The 18684-nt window shown below is 44.7% G+C and overlaps 1 protein-coding gene across 1 annotated transcript in view; it reads left to right on the top strand.

Moving 5' to 3' along the window:
• The window catches only part of LOC126058367 (uncharacterized), a 38441-nt gene extending 31509 nt beyond the window's left edge, over positions 1 to 6932 (top strand). Inside the window, exon 3 of the mRNA XM_049853470.1 lies at positions 5556 to 6932. Within this exon, the coding sequence (XP_049709427.1) occupies positions 5556 to 5682 (127 nt within the window). The 3' untranslated portion in view covers positions 5683 to 6932. The remainder of the gene's footprint in view (positions 1 to 5555) is intronic.
• Positions 6933 to 18684: the final 11752 nt, after the last annotated feature.

Below are 18684 nucleotides of genomic sequence, written 5' to 3' on the forward strand. Positions count from 1 at the left end.
CACACATGGATGGCTTTAACAAACAGAAATTTATTCTCTCACAATCTAGGAGGCTAGAAGTCCAAATTCAGGGTACTAGTCTAGGGGAACCCTTTCCCTCTCTGTTGGCTATGGGGTAGGTCCTTGTCATTAATCTCACCCTGGTCTAGGAGTTTCTCAGCATAGGGACCCAGGATCCAAAGGATGTACACTGCTCCTGTTTCTTCTTTCTTTTTGTTAGTAGTTCCATCTCCTCTCTGTTCACTTCTGTCCTTTATATCTCAAAAGAGATTGACTCAAGATACAACCTAATCCTATAGATTGTGTCCTGCCTTGTTAACATCCTAGAGGCTAGGATTTACAACATATCAGATCACAAATTGGAGGACTACCACACAGTATGGGGAATCATGGTCTAGTCGAGTTGACACACATTTTGGGGGGACATAATTCCATCCATAACAACCACCTTATTCAGACACACCCATCCCTGTTGTAGTAGCTGAGCTCATGCCATCCTGTGGACATTGTATGGTGGACACCAAGGCAGAAAAGGCCCCGAGGGGAGTGAAGATCATCACAAGTCCTCACAGGGTAGCCTTCCCTGGAAGATGAACTTGTTATTTTCCTATAACCCAGAGCTGACCACATTCCCAGTAAACTGAGATAACAAGACCAGATCACCAATTTGTTCATTCACCAAGGATGATTGTTATAGAGTCTGCCATTTACTTTAATATACTTAAAGCAAAGATGGTATGAGGTTATGAATACACCAGTTAGTTCAAGTTTCACTCTAGGACTGCTCTAAAAAGGTAAGTCATGCTCTGGGGGCTGCCTGCTACCCTATGTCAGAAAGACCACACCCCAGAGGTGGCCCCAGAAGCTTCCATTATCCATACCTTGGTCAATCTCTGAGGCTTTGTCGATTAGCAGAGTGAATATTATAAATGGATTTTTAATTAGTTAAAGTAAAGACTTCTTAAATGAATGCTAAACATTGTTAAAAAGTTAAAGGTAGTAAAAAATGTGGGTTGATTAAAATATTTAAAGACAATCCTCACTCTTGAGGGAACAGAGTGTAAGAATCTACTGAGAACTCTAGCCTTGGCCCCAAGGGACGATGCCCAAGGCCAGTCTCTAAACAAACTGGTCGCTGTGAGTCCATTCCAACTCACAGGGGCCCCAGCGTGTGTCAGAGCAGATCTGTGCTCCACAGGGGTTTCAATAGCTGATTTTTCAGATCTCCATGCCTTTCTTCCAAGGTACGTCTTGGTGGATTTGAACCTACAGCCTTTCAGTTAGCAGCCGAGCGTGTTCGCCATTTGTACTACCCAGGAACGCTAGTCCCTAAATACTTCTGTATAAACAGCCATGACCTTGGAGAATTCTCGTTGGGTGATGCTGACTCTGAGAGTCACAGGCTCCTGCCTCTGGAATCCTAGGGACCGCCTCTGGTAAACGCAGCTTTCGGACAGAGCTGGAACTTCGTCATGCTTCCAGAGCAGGCTGCAAGAGCCATTTTTGCGCTTGTCTGTTAATAAGTGCTTAGTGAATAAACAGTTATAATGTGGCAGCAGGGCCAGGACCAGGGTGACGAGAGTGAGACATTCAGCTTGGATGCAAAATTTAAAGGGGCACCAAAAACTGAGTAATAAAAATAAGTAATATTTTAATGCAACATTTAAAAAATCTATAATAACTGAGGACAGCTGATGGTGCAGTGGTTAAGAGCTCAGCAGCTAACCAAAAGGTCGGCAGTTCAAATCTACCAGCCGCTCCTTGGAAACCCTGTGGGGCAATTCTACTCTGTCCTATAGGGTCGCTATGAGTCAGAATCCACTAGATGGCAGCCGGTTTGGTTCTGGTGTGAAAAAGTATTCAAATATTAAACAACGGCAGGCTGCTGCTGTCTGTCTGCTTTATCCCCCTGCTGTATTACGCATAGGAAACAGCTGTCTCCAATCAGCCTGGGGTCCAGGCCCCACCGAGGCCCCCCACCCCCACCGAGGCCCCCCACCCCCACTGAGGCCTTTAAGAGCGGAGAGAAAGGCTGGCATGCAAATGGATTGGGCAATTTGAGGCTTTACACAGAGTCGTGATTTTTGCTTGTAGAGGTTTATTAACTTTTCCTATTGGTTCCAAATCTGGGAAGGTATTTCGGTAAGTGTATATAAAAACCAGCTGCTGTCGAGTCGGCCCGGACTCACGGGACCCCAGGTATGTCAGAATGTTGCATAGGGTTTCCAGTGGTTGATTTTTCTGAAGTAGATCACCAGCTCTTCCTTCTGAGGCACCTCTGGGTGGACTTGAACCTCCAACCTTTCCATTAGCAGCTAAGAGCATTAACCTTTGCACAACCTAGGGGTTTCATTTTTCCTTTTGACTCAGGCCCACTATGGCTGACTCAGCACTGTGTGGCAGAATCTCATCTCAGGCTTGCGCTCCTAGTAACCCGCTAGTACGGTTGTTGGAAGGAGCTAACCTCACCCACCTCACACCTCTTCCATTGCTACTGTTCTCTACCCAAAACAGCCTAAGAGTTGGGTGTGCTGAGGAGAGTTCACAACAGTGACACAGGTTCCTGGTGGCCTATATGTTGGCATCCCTCTCCCAGGTGCTGCTTTCTCAATACCAAGATTGCTGGGAAGACAAATTAATCGTCAGGTTTCTGGGTAAGCATAAAATTAGAGCAAAGAAAAGAAAACTGGCATTTATTTGTTTAAAATGTAATATTGGTACTGGCTGGAAATATGGGAATTATAGAAAAGTAAAAGTTTGGATACAAAAACCACTCTTCATCCCACTACACACACACACACACACACACACACACACACATAAAGTAGAAAGTTTCTTAAGGGACTCAAGGGAGTTTCGATGGAGAGAGCATTCCCAGTAAATGAAACCTTGTAAAACTGGGGAATTCATGATAGCATTTAAGATGCATCTCAATAGACAGATTGCCAGGACACACTGTTGGGGGAGAAAAGCAAGTTGCAGCATGATAACGACAGTTTGGTGCTATCTATGTCAGGGACACATCCCACAGAAAACACCTCCACGGATGTTGTATGAGTGTGTGTGTAGGTACCAGGTCGGACATAGAAGGAGACGTGGAAGTAACACCTTGGACAAAGAATGGCGGCGGTCCCTGGGAGTGGGAGAAAGGCCTGGGATGAGGTGGGGGCCTGGTCAGAGAGGACTTTGGCCTCGTATACGATGTTTTAATATTCTACAAGGTGGCTGTATTCATTTGATTTGCAAGGAGCGGGGCAACCCAGGGAGGTGGCACGGCGTGGATTTTAAGTAGGAAAGTACAGTTTGGCAGTAGCATAAAGTATGTGAAGGGGATTAGTTAGCAGATCCTTCCACAAAGTAGACCAAGACCAGAAAGTAAAGGAAATTAAATGTAGGCTAAAGACTGGACACTTTAAGAGCTCTGCCATAAAAGATGCAATGGAGCTCAGTTGCTGTTGAGCTGACTCCCACTCATGGCAACCTGTGTGTCAGAAGTAGGGTTTTCAATGGTTGATTTTTCAGAAGTAGATCACCAGGTCTTTCTTCCGAGGTACCTCTGGGTGGACTTGAACTGCCAGCCTTTCGGTTAGCAGCCATTTGCACCACCCAAGGACTCCATAGGTATCATTACTATTCCCATTTTACAAAGTTGCAATATTTAAAAAAATCTATAAATACCTTGTTCCAGGCCCCACTGCTATTAAACTGGCAAAGAAAGTATGTATATGAAGACAGCTGCCTCAGGGCCCATATCTTTACTGTCACATAAGCTGCTTTTCAACCACTGACAGTGATGGTATAATTATTAACATCAGCATTTATTAAATGTTTCTACCATATCCCAGAAGGTTCCTGGGTGGTGCAGTTTTCACTCAGCTGCTAACCTAAAGGTTGGCTGTTTGAGCCCCCCCAGAGGTATGCCCTGAAGAAAGGCCTGGCAATCTGCTTCCATAAAGATTACAACCCAGAAAACCCTATAAATCAGTTCTACTCTGTAATACACATGGTTGCCGTGAGTTGGATTCAACTCCATGGCAAGGGGTTTGGGTTTTTGTTTTTGTTTTTGTTTTTGTTTTTGTTTTTTAACCATGTCCCAAGCACTGTGCTAAGTATTGTCCAGCTGCTATATTCCTTTATATTTTAGCCCATCAACTTGGAAATCATGCTTAAAAGGTAAAATTATTTAAAACCTATTTAAAGTTTGTTTAATCCAAAAAATTCTAATACAAATCTCTTCCATAGGTATTCCACCTAACAGAGACTTCATCATATGAAAATTGATTTGTATATGATGGTTTCAGAAAAAATTAATAGAGGAGTGAGTTTGTTATACCAGGCGAGGAAGGAACTTGGGGGTCACAGTCACTGGGCTAACTGCTGCAATTAGAAAATATTCAAAAGCTGCCAGAGGCAGACCAGACCTGGGACTCTCCATGGACATTGACAGGAAAGCAGTTACAGCCCGAAACCGCTCCGTCAGGTCAGAGCCGGGCCAGCACTCCCCGCCCAGTGCCAAGGCGCCATCCTGCTTTGAAGCAGTGGTCGTGGAGGCAGGGGGAGCTAGTGCGTGGAGAAGCACTGAGGTCAGCGCCTGGCTCACTGGCATTCGATTGCTGAATCCAGTGAAACAAGATTGAATATTTTCGCTAGTCTACTTTATTTGCTGCCTCTGTTGCCTCCTTCCCTGGGAAGCCCGCCGGCTGTGCTGGGGGGTCCTGTTTCCTGATCCAGCCAGCTGGCCAGCAGTTCTTCAAACGTGAGCCTGGGGGAAGCTCTGGCTTTAAGTTTCTTTATCGTAAGGGCAAGCGTTTAGTCCCTCCCTTAGAAGGCCTGAGTTCCATTCCTGCCATAGCAAATACTTGAAGATCACCTCCTTACGGGAGAAACTGCTTTTTTAAAGACAACGGGATACATCTCAAAATCGTAAGGTATCAATGCTATGCTCTGTGAAAAATGTTTGCTCGGCTCTGTGATCTTTTGGCATTGCAGTCCAGGTAGATCCACAGAACCAGGAAGGTTTTTTGAGCCTTTAAATTAGGTCTATAGACTCAGATCTTGTCCACGGAAAAGCCACCTGTGAAGTTCACATCCAGGAGTGAACTTACACACCAGCACTTAACCTCTGCAGACACTGAGGCACCAAGTTCTGGGTGACACCTAGAGTGCTCACTAGGTGCTCACTACTCCTGTGCTTTGTGTGCATTCCCTGGTCTAATCCTCACAACAGCTCCTGGAAGTCATTCATGGCAACATCCCTGCTTTACACAGGCAGAAGCTGAGGCCCAAAGAGGCCCAGTAACCTGCCCAAGGCGGCAAGCTCAGTAAGGGTGGAACCAGTGCTCAAACCCAGGCCCCCTACCTCCAGAACCCAAGCGCTTCACCACTGATACATTGATTTTAAAATAATCATAATTACTATCCTTTTTTACTTTTATAAATGCAAGTATCTACATACTGCATTCCTTTTAACCAAAAGATTTCTCTTAGCATAAAATGAGGCCAAATATCTAAGCAAAAGGCACTTCCTCCTAGGAAGCTTTTTTCCCCTCTTTCAGGAAGCGGGCCGTCGAAGGTCACCCTGTCGCCTCCCTGCCCTCCACATGTCGGCGAAACCAGTCACACCTAGTGCTGCAGAGTCTCTGGTATTTCACAGTTGTGCTCCATGGGATTTTCAGGGGCTGATTTTTGGGAATCGGATCGTCAGGCCTTTCTTCCAAGGAGCCACTGGACGAACTTGAGCTGCCAACCTTCTGGTTAACAGCCAAACACATGAGCCATCGGCACCACCCATAAACTACAATTACCTTTTTATTCAATGAATGTTTGACAAACACCAGGAGTCCAATAAAGCACTCCCCAACCGATCATGGTGACAAAGGACTGAGCAGCATCTCATTCCATTGTGCATGGGGTCACCCCAAGTCGGAAACCGATGGCAACTGACAACAACAATTGATATGACACTTCTGACATATTTTCCTGAAAAATTAAAATATGAACCCAGATGCCCAGGGATTGAGAGGCCTGTGAGAGGCCTGGTCACTACGTTTGTGTGCAGCCCAGGAGAAGGGTCTAACCCATTAAGAAATGAAGACACGTTACACATAGCCACACACATTGTCAGATCACCTCTACCCAGGAACATCAAAATGAGTTTGACCATATGACTTGGTTTGCCTGGGACGGTCTCAATTTATATCTCTGTTCTTGATAGAATTCCTAATAGAGCCATCTTCAAATCAAAAGCCGTCCATCTGGGTGATATATTAACTGATCATCCATTCTAAAAGTCTCAATTTGGTGAGTAGCGTCTGGGGTCTTAAAAGCTTGTGAGTGGCCATCTAAGATTCTACACTGATCTCACCCATTCTGGAGCAAAGAAGAGTGAAGGCAACTAAAGACACAAAGGACTAACAGGCCACAACTACCACAGTCTCCACCAGACTGAATCCAGCACAACGAGATGGTGCCCAGCCACCACTGACTGCTCTGACAAGGATCACAATAGAAGGTCCCAGGCAAAGCTGGAGAAAAATGTAGAACAAAATTCTAACTCACACAAAAAGACCAGATTTACTAGTTTGACAGAGGCTGGAGAAACCCCAAGAGTACGGCCCCCAGACACCTTTTTAACTCAGTACTTAGGTCACTTCTGAGGTTCACCCTTCAGCCAAAGATTAGACAGGCCCATAAAACAGACAACAACACACGTAGTTCAACCATGTATAGGAGACTAATGGGCACACCAGCCCAGGGGCAAGGACGAGAAGGCAGGAAGGGACAGAAAAGCTGCGTGAATGGAAAAGGGGAACCCAAGGTCAATAAAGGGTTGGCAACCAATGTCAGAAAACAATACGCGTATTAATTGTTTAATGAGAAATTAATTTGCTCTGTAAACCTTCATCTAAAGCACAATAAAAAGTCTCAATTTGGATGTAATAAACTGGGCCAAATGGCCCTTCTGCTACCCGCCTATCCTGCCCCCTCCCCCCCACACACACCCATAACCATGGAGACTGAGATGCTGTGACTTAAATGAGGAAGGAGAGAGAGTCCCAGGGCTCTTGGCAAAGTGCACACTAGGACCAGAGAATGGTTAGTGAAAGAACTCGGAAACAGAATCCTGGCAACAACGCTATCTTGATACTCAGCCTTGATCTGTCCTTGAACACATATCTGTGTGTAGTTATGTGATCATGGAGAAAAATGCAGAGATACAAACTTGTTGATACAAGCTTTTCGATGTGGGTGGGTATGGAGTGGAGTAGGGTGGGATGGAAAGTCCAATGAGATAGAGAAGTCAGAAGGAAGGGAGCCAAATGACAAAGGAAAAAATAATTAAGGCAACACTAAAAAAAAAAAAGAAAAGAAAGCAAGTGAATTATAAGATCAAGATCACATTTGTGCACTTAAGTAGAATTAAGTGCGTGTGTACGAAGAACGGATAAAGTACTAGTCTAAAACCTGAGGCTAGCCAACCCTCTGTGAGACTATCTCACTCCCCACAGCCTCCCCCCCACCAGCCCCACTAAGGGTAGTGACAACAGCTTGGATGTCTCCTGAGGGAAGAAGATGGAGGCTAACCAAGGAGCCAGCCTGGCTTCTAGTCCTGACTGTACTACTCCTAGCCACGCGGGTCTGGGCAAGGCTTTCCTGCTTCCATGGTAGCTCAGAGAATGAAAGGTTCTTTTCAGCAGTCTCAAACACTCAGACAACAATGAAGGGCAGGTCTGAGTACCAAGCTCTTGCAGACCCCGCAGCTCAGAACCATGCCCAGACAGCCCTAGATGTGGTGACCACTGCAGCTGCTGTGGGGATGGCCTCTTTGAAGCTGTTGTTTTGGTTTGCTAAGCTTTTTCAATTCAAAAATTGCACATACACAAACAAAAAACACATAGAAAGGCAAAAACAAATGAAATTACCTATATAACATCACCAAGTTTTTGTTTTTTTTTAATGCGTGTACTTTTTTAAATCCGTACTTTTTAAGACATGAATGCCGTTGCTCAGACTTTTCAATGCTTGGATGTATAAGCATATTCTTTTTCTTTTTTAACAAAATGAGATTGAACATGTGTATTATTCTGCAAAAGCAGAATTTAGATTAATGTGCTTTTTCTAATTTTACCCTCACTCTAACAATGTATCACAGTTTATCTTTCCAGGTTTGTTCATAGAAGGCCACTGCTGTTGTCATGGTAATGATGTGTAACAAATCACCCTAAAATTCAGTGCCTTCAAACAGCAATCTTCTTTTTTCACTCATGCTGAGGGCCTCAGTCAGCTAGGGGTCAGCTGGTCTAGGCTCAGCTCTTCTGGGCTATGAGCTTCAGGGCCAGGCCAGGTCTGCCCCACACGCCTGCTATCAGCCTCCTTGCACCAGTGGGCTACCCGGGCCCTGTTCTCGGGGAGCAATGGCAAAGCTCAAGGGGAGTGATGGAAACAATAATGCCTTTTTGCCTGGGCTCAGCACATTGTCACTTCTGCCCACATTTCACTGGGCAAGGCAAGTCACACAGCCAAGCCCAGCCTTGGTGGGGAGGGGAAAGACATTCCACTTTTTGGGAAAGGGACTGGAAAGTCATGTGACCAAGGGGGTGGGTACAGAGAGGAGTGGAGCGGGAAAAACAAGTGGGACTATATGGTAAAAATGAATCACACTGTATTTAACCATTCCCCTGCTGATACAAATTAGGTTGGTTCCAGCTACAGTCACACCACGTGCACTCACTCTGCCTAGCCTCTGGTTCAATCCTCACGACAACCCTAAGAGAACCAGGTGCTGTGGAGTCCACTTCGACTCATGGTGACCTCATGTGTGTCAGAGTAGCACTGTGCCACAGAGGGCTCTGAATGGCTGCTTCTTCAGAAGTAGATCTCCAGCCTTTCTTTAGGCACCTCTGGTGGACTTGAACCTCCACCATGCAGCTACCAGCCGATTGCATTAACCATCTGTACCACTGAAGGATGCCAGACTGCCTTGAGCCATTCTTTTAGTGAGGAAACCAGGACAGCCTCAAACCCAAGTCATCTCATCTCAGTTCCATAGAAGTCATTTCTGGGATTTCGTGCTTGGTCAGCCTTGTCTCCTCCAAGGAGCTATGAAAAGTGATACAACTTAGTCATACTTCCCTTTTGTCTGGGCTTCCATGAAGCTTGGAGCCAAATTTAAGTCTCAATCAAGGACAATTAGCATATCCATAGACTATTTTCTTTGGCTTAATTTTCCATTTCTATTTCATTCAACCTCATTGACATGTCCTTTTCTGCAAGCTTCCTTAATTTTTAAAATAAAGACTCAAGGCATAATTGGTTTGAATTTTAAGCATGTCAGAACCTACTGAGAGATTCAGTCTCTGAGGACACAAGGCCAGCACCCAGGACCTGTCCCATACCTGGAACCTTCCTGAAGCCTGCTCTCCAGGTATTGGCTTGTCATAGCCCTGCCACCGTAGCCTAGGGAAGGAAAAAGAGAGGAGATTCAAATAATTCACTAGTTTGCTAGTGAATTTCACTAGTTAGCTGCAGCTCTCTGTGGTAGAAATTTAACAGAGGTGGAAATTAATAGACAGCATCCCTCCCTACTTACCAGTCCAGAGAAAACCCAGAGTCCATCTCAGTGCCCTACACAGCACTTGTCAGGCACTTGATAAATGCACACTGCTGCACGGTTACCTATTCATCAAAAAAAAGTAAACATCAATGCCCAAAAGACAACCCTGTTTGGAAATTTTCAGTCTTACTTTTTGGACTTGTGTTTTTAAACGTAGCTTCAATTTTAAGACAGCTTCCTACCTCTGAGTAGCACAAATAGTTAAGCATTTGACTACGATCCAAAAGGTTGGCAGTTCAAACCCACCCAAGAAGCATCTCGAACGAAAGTCCTGGCAATCTACTTCCAAAACATCAACCCCCGGAAACCCTAAGGAGCACAGGTCTGTCCCAAAACACATGCGGTTGCCATAATTTGCAATCAACTCAACAGCAACTGGTTCGTCCCTGCAGGTGTGAAAGGTTAATGCATTCAACTGCTAATCAAAAGGTTGGCGTTTCAAGTCCACTCTGAGGCACCTAAGAACAAAAGTCTGGCGATAGACTTCCAGAAAATCAGTACTTGAAAACCCTGTGCAGCACAGTTCTGCTTTGACACTCGGAGTGAACTCATCAGCAACTGTTTGTTTTTCACCCTCAGTCTACAGACAGCATATTTCCTTGTGGTCACCTACCTTTCCAATCTCACCTCCTTCCTCATTCTCAAAGGATAAAGAGCGAGTAACGGGTACCCAGAGAATACCAGCTCACAATTTGGCTAGTCCCACAGCTTTGTGGCAGTTCCTAACCCTGCAGCCAAGCTTTCAAAGATGGTTACATTAGTAGGACCCAGGATGCCATTACCGTTATAACAAAAGATGGCACCTCAGATGCTTGTCCTACTGTGACGGCTTGTGTGTTGCTGTAATGCTGGTAGCTATGCCACTGCTATTTCAAATACCAACAGGGTGACCTATGCTGGACAGGTGTCAGCAGAACTTCCAGACTAGGAAGAAAGGCCTGGAGATCTACTTCTGAAAATTACCCAATGAAAACTCTATGGATGACAACAGAGTACTATCCAATATAGTGCTGGAAGAGACCCCTAAGTTGGAAGGAATTCAAAATACGCAGTGATCACAACGATGGACTGGAGCATACCAAGGATTGTGAAGATGGTGCAGGACCAAGCAAGGTTTCCTTCTGCTGTACAGTGGGTAGCCCTGAGTCAGAGCCAACTCGACAGCTAGTAGCAACAACAACAAGGCGGAAAAGGAGAGGACCAATATTAGTGGGTACTGTAGGCATGTTTATGGTTTGAATTTATATCCATCAGATGTGGAAGTCATTTTCAGCAAGGTACATTAAGCTTTTTTCCTCAGTGGGTTGAGGGGAGGGGAAGAGAATTACCTGGCTCCACTCATGCAAAGAGAAGAAAAGGCAGTAAGACAGGCGATAGAGAACTGAGGCAGAGGTTTCCATTCAAAAGGGCAAGCTGATCTGACCACCCTGAGCCTTCCCACCCCCTCCACCTGAATCAACTCATTTTACCATCCCTCGGTTCATCCAAGAATTTGCCTCAGTACATGACAAGGTGTGAGAAGGAGAACCACCGGGAACACAGTGAGCGATTCAGGTACACATGAGAACTCGGCCACTTGCATTTGAGTCTCCTGGCGCCACTGTAACACAGATACCACAAATGGGGGCTTTGAGGAACAGAAGCTTGTTTTCTCACAGTTCCGAGGCCCTGAAGTCTGACTCTGGGGCTCATTTTTTGCCTGTTTCAGCATCTAGCAGCTGCCAGCAGCCCTCAAGCAGTTCCTTGGCATCTGTCTCCCCTCAAGGCTGTCTCTGTGTCTATTCTGCTCTTTTTACAACTCAGAAGGGATTAGGTTTAGGGTCCACCCTACACTGGTATGGCACATTAACATAACAGAAGGAAACTCCTATTTTCAAACAGGGTCATATTTACAGGGGTAAAGATTTCAACACATATTTGTGGAGGACACGATTCAATCCGCGAGACTTGCTGAGCTCCGCCTTCTGTATGTGGGCTTTTCCTGTAATGTCACCTCTGATGTTGTCAAGAGTGTTTCCAAACTTGCAGCCCCCTGTGAGGTCAACCTGTTCCTGGATGCCACTTTTTTTTTTTTTTTTAACATTCTAAAACTTTCTAGTAGGAAATAAGACATTGATAATAAAGAAGAGAAGGCTAAAATATATTCCCAGTTAATTGCATATCTGCAAATCAAATAACACTGTAAATGTGCTGCTACTTGTCTAGCTACCGAAGGTAAGACAAGCTGTAGTCCAGGCTGCAGCGGCATTGTGAGAAAAATTCATTCCACACCATTCTCCCCCTCCCCAGGGGGAAGGTGCAGTTAGGACCCTCCCAAATTCTCCTGAACCATACCCTTCCCTGTGGGGGCGGTGGTGGTTCAGAGGTAGAATTCTCTCCTCCCATGCGGGAGGCCTGGGTTCAGTTCCCAGCCAACTCATTACCCATCTATCTCTGGAGGCCTGCGTGTTGCTATGATGCTGAACAGGTTCCAGCAGAGCTTCCAGACTAAGACAAAGTAAGAAGAAAGACCTGGTGATCCACTTCAAAAAAATCAGCCAATAAAAACCCTCTGGGTCACACAGAGCCAATCCTGCTGTGCATGGGGTCTCTATGAGTTGGATGCCAACGCAACAGCGGCCAACACCAAAAACTGGGTTACATAAGAGGCGAGAACACAGATTAGGAAGGAAGGCTACTTCCAAAGATCAGCCAGTGAAAGCCCTATGGATCACAATGGTTCTATCTGCAGTTGGTCACAGGGATGACGCAGGACTAGGACAGGGCAGTGTTTTGTTCTGTTATGCATAGGGTCGCCATGAGTCAGGGCCCCACTCAACAGCAGCTAATAACAACAATACCTTTCCCTGAGACCTCTCTTGGGCTCTTTGTGGTGGAGAACCACTTCCTTAGTGGGCATCAGCGTGGGCACAGCTTGGGGAATGCCGAGGAAACCGATCCCTGACATCGGCACTCTGTGGTTCCCAGCCCTGTGAAGCCTCCCCTCCCCAGCCACTCCCCCCGCTGAAGACGACTACAGAAGCCACTCCTCCCGGAGGTACCTGCAAGGTGGGGCACGGGGTCACGCTGGAAAATCAGTATCCTCATCTTAGCTTGCGATCCCTTGAAATGAAATAAAGCCACATATGAAGGCAATGAAACAATGGCGCAGAAATCTCTTACCAAAAACTAAATGCATATGACTTGGATCTACAGTCCTGGGGTCTAGCCCTGACAGCTTACAGATGTATGAAATTGGGCTAGCCTTAACTTCCCGGAAACCACTTCCCTGAGTTAAAACGAGGCTATACAAATAACAGTGTTTTGTACACTTAAGCATCAGGCAAATTGAAGAGATTTATATAAAGTCCACTAACCAGTTAAAGAACCAGGTGATTCAGACTCTATCCCTAATACAAGCACCACTTTTCCCTTCAGTCATGCTGTCTGAGACTCTGCGCTTAACAGCTGTCTCAGTCTTTCCATTCAGTTGCTTCTCCACAGTAGGTGCACTGCCTTAGACCAGACCCCAGCGTGTTTGCATGCTGCCCACACTGTCTATGCACACAGGCACATGGGACCTTAGAAGGGGAGGAAAAAGAATGATTACTTTTTGGTTAAAATAATTTAAAATAGGCAAAATTATGACAAGCCACCCACTATTCCAAGTGCTGAAGGTTCTGGAGAGACACCCAGCCAGCTCAGTGACTCTGTTTCAGAGCTCAGTCCCAGCTCACCACACAAATACGGGGAAACTCCTCACATCACTTTTTCTGTGAGAAAACAAATGGCATGTTATCTGTTGACTTGTTTATAAATTCCTGCTGCTTCCGTTTCCCCAATTAAAGGCTTTTTTAAAGGAAGAATACAATTCTTACCAAGACACTGGATACATACGTCTGAGCTGGGACCACCCAACTGTGGCTGGAGAAAGAGGAAACCAAAAAAAAAAAAACAAAACACAGTTACTGTCAACTTGGTTCTGACTCATGGGGACTCCATGTGTGTCAGAGTAGAACTGTGATCCATAGGGTTTCCAATGGCTGATTTTTTGGAAGTGGATTTCCAGGCCTTTCTTCTGACGTGCCTCAGGGTAGACTTAAACCTCCAGCTTTTCCGTTAACAGTCAAGTACTTAACGGTTTGTGTTAGCAAGAGACTCCAGGAAAGAGACAGGGAGTAGATAAAAACAGCCTCAATGAACAAATCTCAGCCATTGGGAAGTGGGTGGCCCAAGGGTGGTGAGTGCAGTGGAGGGAGTGGGCTGGACCCTCACCACGAGGTGGGAGAAGGGTTACCACCCACCATGCTCCTGGACCACCGAGGGCCAGGACCCAACCTTCCAGAGAGGGGGCTGGAACCACAAGCACCCCAGCAGTGTCCACGAGCTGTTCCTATCCACTGAAGGCAAAGCAGAGGGCACAGGCCGAGCCTGGGCTCAGTGGGCAGTCTGGAGCGGGGGAAGAGAGCTGTCAAGGCCAGGGACCACCAACCAATGGAGAGTCCAACGCCTGGGGTAGACCTCTTATTGCATTTTAATCTTTCTCTTAATGAGGAACCATTTTGAAGGTTTTTGATATTGGAGCAATAGCAGACCGGTGTGTTAGTTAAATTTGCTAGTAATGTGCAAGTGGGTTTGAAGAAGGGAAGCTCCAGGAAGTGAAAAGACCAGGTAGGAAGCAGAGATTCCAGAAAGCAAAGATTTGAGGAAGAGGATAGAGAGCTCCTGAACCAAAGGAAGGGTGGTGGGTGATGCTGAAGTGAAACGTTAGTCCTAAGCCTTAAGCAAGCCCAGGTGGGCACAGGGATAGAGCACCCATTAGCACTGGTGCCATCAGCCCCGTGGTACCCTGGGCACAGGGAGTCACAGAGGCCTACCGAGGGCTTATCACAGGATGATGTGTCACTCTCCTTCTGTTTTATTCACGTGCTATCAGCTAGCTTTTCAAAAAATTAAAAAACAATTCACCACAGTTTTAAGGCTGAATTCATACAACTTTAATGAAATCAGGATGTGTGTTAATGAAAACTATAGACTTATTTTTGACTCCATGACTACCAAATATCTTGAAATGAAAAATGGTAGGATTCTTAAAATAAACCTTTTGAAATAATAGGAATTTACAATAGTTAAATACTACTAATATTATAATTCATTTAATTAAAATATTTTTAAATATGCATGCAGGCTTAGCTAAAAGAATATTCATAGCAATCTTATTTCTAATTTCAAAAATTTGGAAGCAACTTAATGGTCCAAAAAGTAAAGGGTTGTTTGGGTAAGTTATGATGTATCCACATGGTACTTTTTAGGAGCTAAAAATAATGTCATAGAGATGCAGTTATTAAAACCAAAAGACACTTATGCTGTATTGCTGGGGGAGATAAAGTTACAAAACAGTATTGCAGAATATGAGCTCGCTGTTGCTTAAAAGAAAAGAAAGTGCGCAGAAAAAAGTCTAGAAGAACATACACTAGGATGTTAACAAAGGTTATCTTAGGTAGAGCCGTATGAATGATTGTTATATTCCTCTCTCTGCTTCTCAGTATTTTCATTTTTTTTTAATGAACATATATTACATGTATAATAAAGGGTATGCGTGTACTATATAAATATATTCAAAGCTGCACTGAAGGCACTGGAGAAAAACAAGGCTCCAAGAACTGACAGAATACCGAGATGTTTCAACAAACGGATGTGACACTGGAAGCACTCGCCAGTCTATGCCAAGAGATTTGGAAGAGAGCTACGTGGCCAACCAACAAGAAGAGATCCATACATGCACCCATTCCAAAGAAAAGTGATCCGACAGAATGCAGAAATTATTGAACAATATCAATATCATAACCAAGTAAAATTTTGGTGAAGATAATTCAGAATGGTTACAGCAGTACATGAACAGGGAACTACCAGAAATCCAAGCCAGATTCAGAAGAGGGTATGGAACGAGGATATCATTGCTGATGTCAGATGGATCTTGGCTGAAAGCAGAGAATACCAGAAAGATGTTTCCCTGTGTTTTATTGACTATGCAAAGGCATTCAACTGTGTAGATCATGACAAATTATGGATAACATCGCGAAGAATGGGAATTCCAGAACTTTTCACTGGGCTCATGAGGAACCTGTACACAGACCAAGAGGCAGTCATTGAATAGAATAAGGGCATACTACATGGTTTAAAGTCAGGAAAGGTGTGCATCAGGATTGTATCCTTTCACCATACTTATTCAATCTCTATGCTGAGCAAATAATCTCAGAAGCTGGACTGTACGGAAAAGAACAGGGCATCAGGATTGGAGGAAGACTCATTAACAACCTATGATACGCAGACGACACAACCTTGCTTGCTGAAAGTGAAGAAGACTTGAAGCACTTATTGATGAAGATCAAAGACCACAGGCTTCAGTATGAATTGCACCCCAACATACAGAAAACAAAGATCTTCACAACTGAACCAATAAGCAACATCATGATAAACGGAGAAAATATTGAAGTTGTCAAGGATTTCATTTTACTTACATCCACAGTCAACACCCATGGAAGTGGCAGTCAAGAAATCAAAAGGCGTACCGCATTGGGCAAATCTGCTACAAAAGACCTGTTCAAAGTGATAAAAAGCAAAGGGGTCACTTTGAGAACTAAGGTGTGCCTGACCTGAGCCATGGTATTTTCAGTTACTTCATATGCAAAAGCTGGACAATGAATAAGGAAGACCGAAGAATCGATGCATGTGAATTATGGTGTTGGCGAAGAATATTGAATATACCATGGACTGCCAAAAGAATGAACACATCTGTCTTGGAAGAAGCACAAGAATGCTCCTTAAAACCTAGGATGCAGAGACTTCGTTTCATATCCCAGAACGAAGACTTATTTTAAGAGGGACCAGTCCCAGGAGAAGGACATGATGCTTAGTAAGGAGAAGGTCAGCGAAAAAGAGAAAGACCCTCAAAGAGATGGATTGACGCAGTAGCTGCAGAAGTGGGCTCAAACATAGCAACGATTGTGAGAATGGCACAGGACCGGGCAGCATTTCTGTTGTCCATAGGGTCACTATGAGTCGGAACTGACTAAATGGAACAACAGCAAAGTAGAAATAGAAGATTTCAGGAACAAGAAATGAATACCCGAGGCAGAGGGACTACTCCAGGCTGCAATCAGGGTCCTAATAGGAACACAGTAACACATAGAGCAGAGTCCCTGGGTGGTGAAAATGGTTAACGTCCTCAGCTGCTGACGTAATGGTTGGAGGTTTGAATGTACCCAGAGATACTGCAGAAGAAAAGCCTGGCAATCTACTTCAAAAAGTCAGTCATTGAAAATCCTGTACAGCACAGTTCTACCCTAACCCACATGGCATTGCCATGAGTCAGAATTGACTCAATGGTAACTGTTTTTGTTTATTTGTTTTTTTTTTTTTTTTTTTTTTTTTTAACACAGGCAGCAAATGGCCAAGAGTACACAGGCTTTGCATCTCAGCTCAGCTGTTTGCTGGTTTGGGTGATCCTGGCCAAATTACTTAATCTCTCTGTGTTTCTGTTTCCTCATCTGTAAAATGGGTGAAAAATACTACGAGCCTCACAAGTTGTCAGGAGAGCTAATGAGTTGATCGAGTATGTGTAACACTGCTCAAGTTAAGATAATGCCTGCCCCATGGTGAGCTTTACATGTGCTTACTTTTCTTAAAAAATGTTTTCTTTTAATGATTCCTGAGATGAGTATGTGAAGAAAGTACTGTATTATCCCACCCCCTCAGGGCTGAGTCAGCCGGGCAGGGAGAAGGCTGGCTCTGTGTTCTTTCAAACACACTTCATCATCTTAATTTCTTAAAAAAAAAAAAACCCATTCACTTCCTTTCCTCCTCCCCATAAAAGCTCTTTGGGAAGCTTTCTTTATTACTAATGGTTTTCTTTATAATGGGATGATCAATTCAACTGAGATTAATTGAGCATAAAACTGGCAGCACCTGTGAAGCCATTTGTCAGGAAGAAGAGCCGATCACAGTGGAGCCCACCAGCTGTCATTATCTGCTCTCCTTCCAGCAGCCTCGGGCACACCTGAGCGTCTGGGGCTGGTGCTCACTGATCGCAGGGGGAGGGAGGGAGAAGGCTGCGGCTGCAAGTGAGCCTTGCAAACTTGCAATGCTGAATTTACTCCAGTGTCATGGCAGCATCTTGCTTTAACGCGATTTGCTAAAAAAAAAAAAAAGTTAATTTAATTGAAAGTGGATATGGCCTGGATTCTGTCCATGGAGTTTTGGTAAGGAAGCACCAACAACACCCGTCTTAGGCAGTAGTACCCAGCGCAGGCCCTGTAATAGTACATCAGTAGGTACTGGTATAAGATTCTCACTATACACTGACTTGTCAGAAGTGTAGCTGACCTTTGCTTATAAATAGACATGTGTGATATGTGTGTATAAACAATCCACATGATGTTAATAATAATAATTAACATTGTCTACTTCTTATGCCCACCACCCATCTGTCGGTTTGTCATATCGTGGTGGCTTGTGAGTTGCTGTGGTGCTAGGATCTATGCCACTCACATTTCAAATACCAGCAGTGTCACCCAAGGTGGACAGGTTTCAGCAGAGCCTCCAGACTAAGACAGACTAGGAAGAAAGGCCTGGTGATCTACATTCAAAAATTAGCCGTGGGAAACACTATGGCTCACAATGAGATATTGTCTGAAAGATATTGCTGGAAGATGAGTCCCCTAGGTTGGAGGCACTCTAAATGCACAGTGGCCACGACAATGGACTCGAGCATACAATGATTGTAAGGGTGGCACAGGCCTGGGTAATGTTTCTTTCTTTTGAAGATGGGGTCACTATAAGCCAAAGCCAACTTGATAGCAACCAATAACAACAGTTCCTATGTGCTAGGCACTCTTATAAGCACTTTACAGCTATGACTTCGTTTAATCCTCACAGCCTAGGAATATGCTTTCTACTATTTTCCAGATGAGGGAGCAGAGCACAGAGAGGTTAAGTCACTTACCCACTGTTACACAGCAAGTTAATGGCAAAGCTGGGATTCCAATAAGCAGTCTAGCTTCAGAGTCCTTGCACTTACCATACACACCACC

This window comes from Elephas maximus, chromosome 14 (genome assembly GCF_024166365.1).
Source record: "Elephas maximus indicus isolate mEleMax1 chromosome 14, mEleMax1 primary haplotype, whole genome shotgun sequence".
NCBI classification, from domain to species: domain Eukaryota; kingdom Metazoa; phylum Chordata; class Mammalia; order Proboscidea; family Elephantidae; genus Elephas; species Elephas maximus.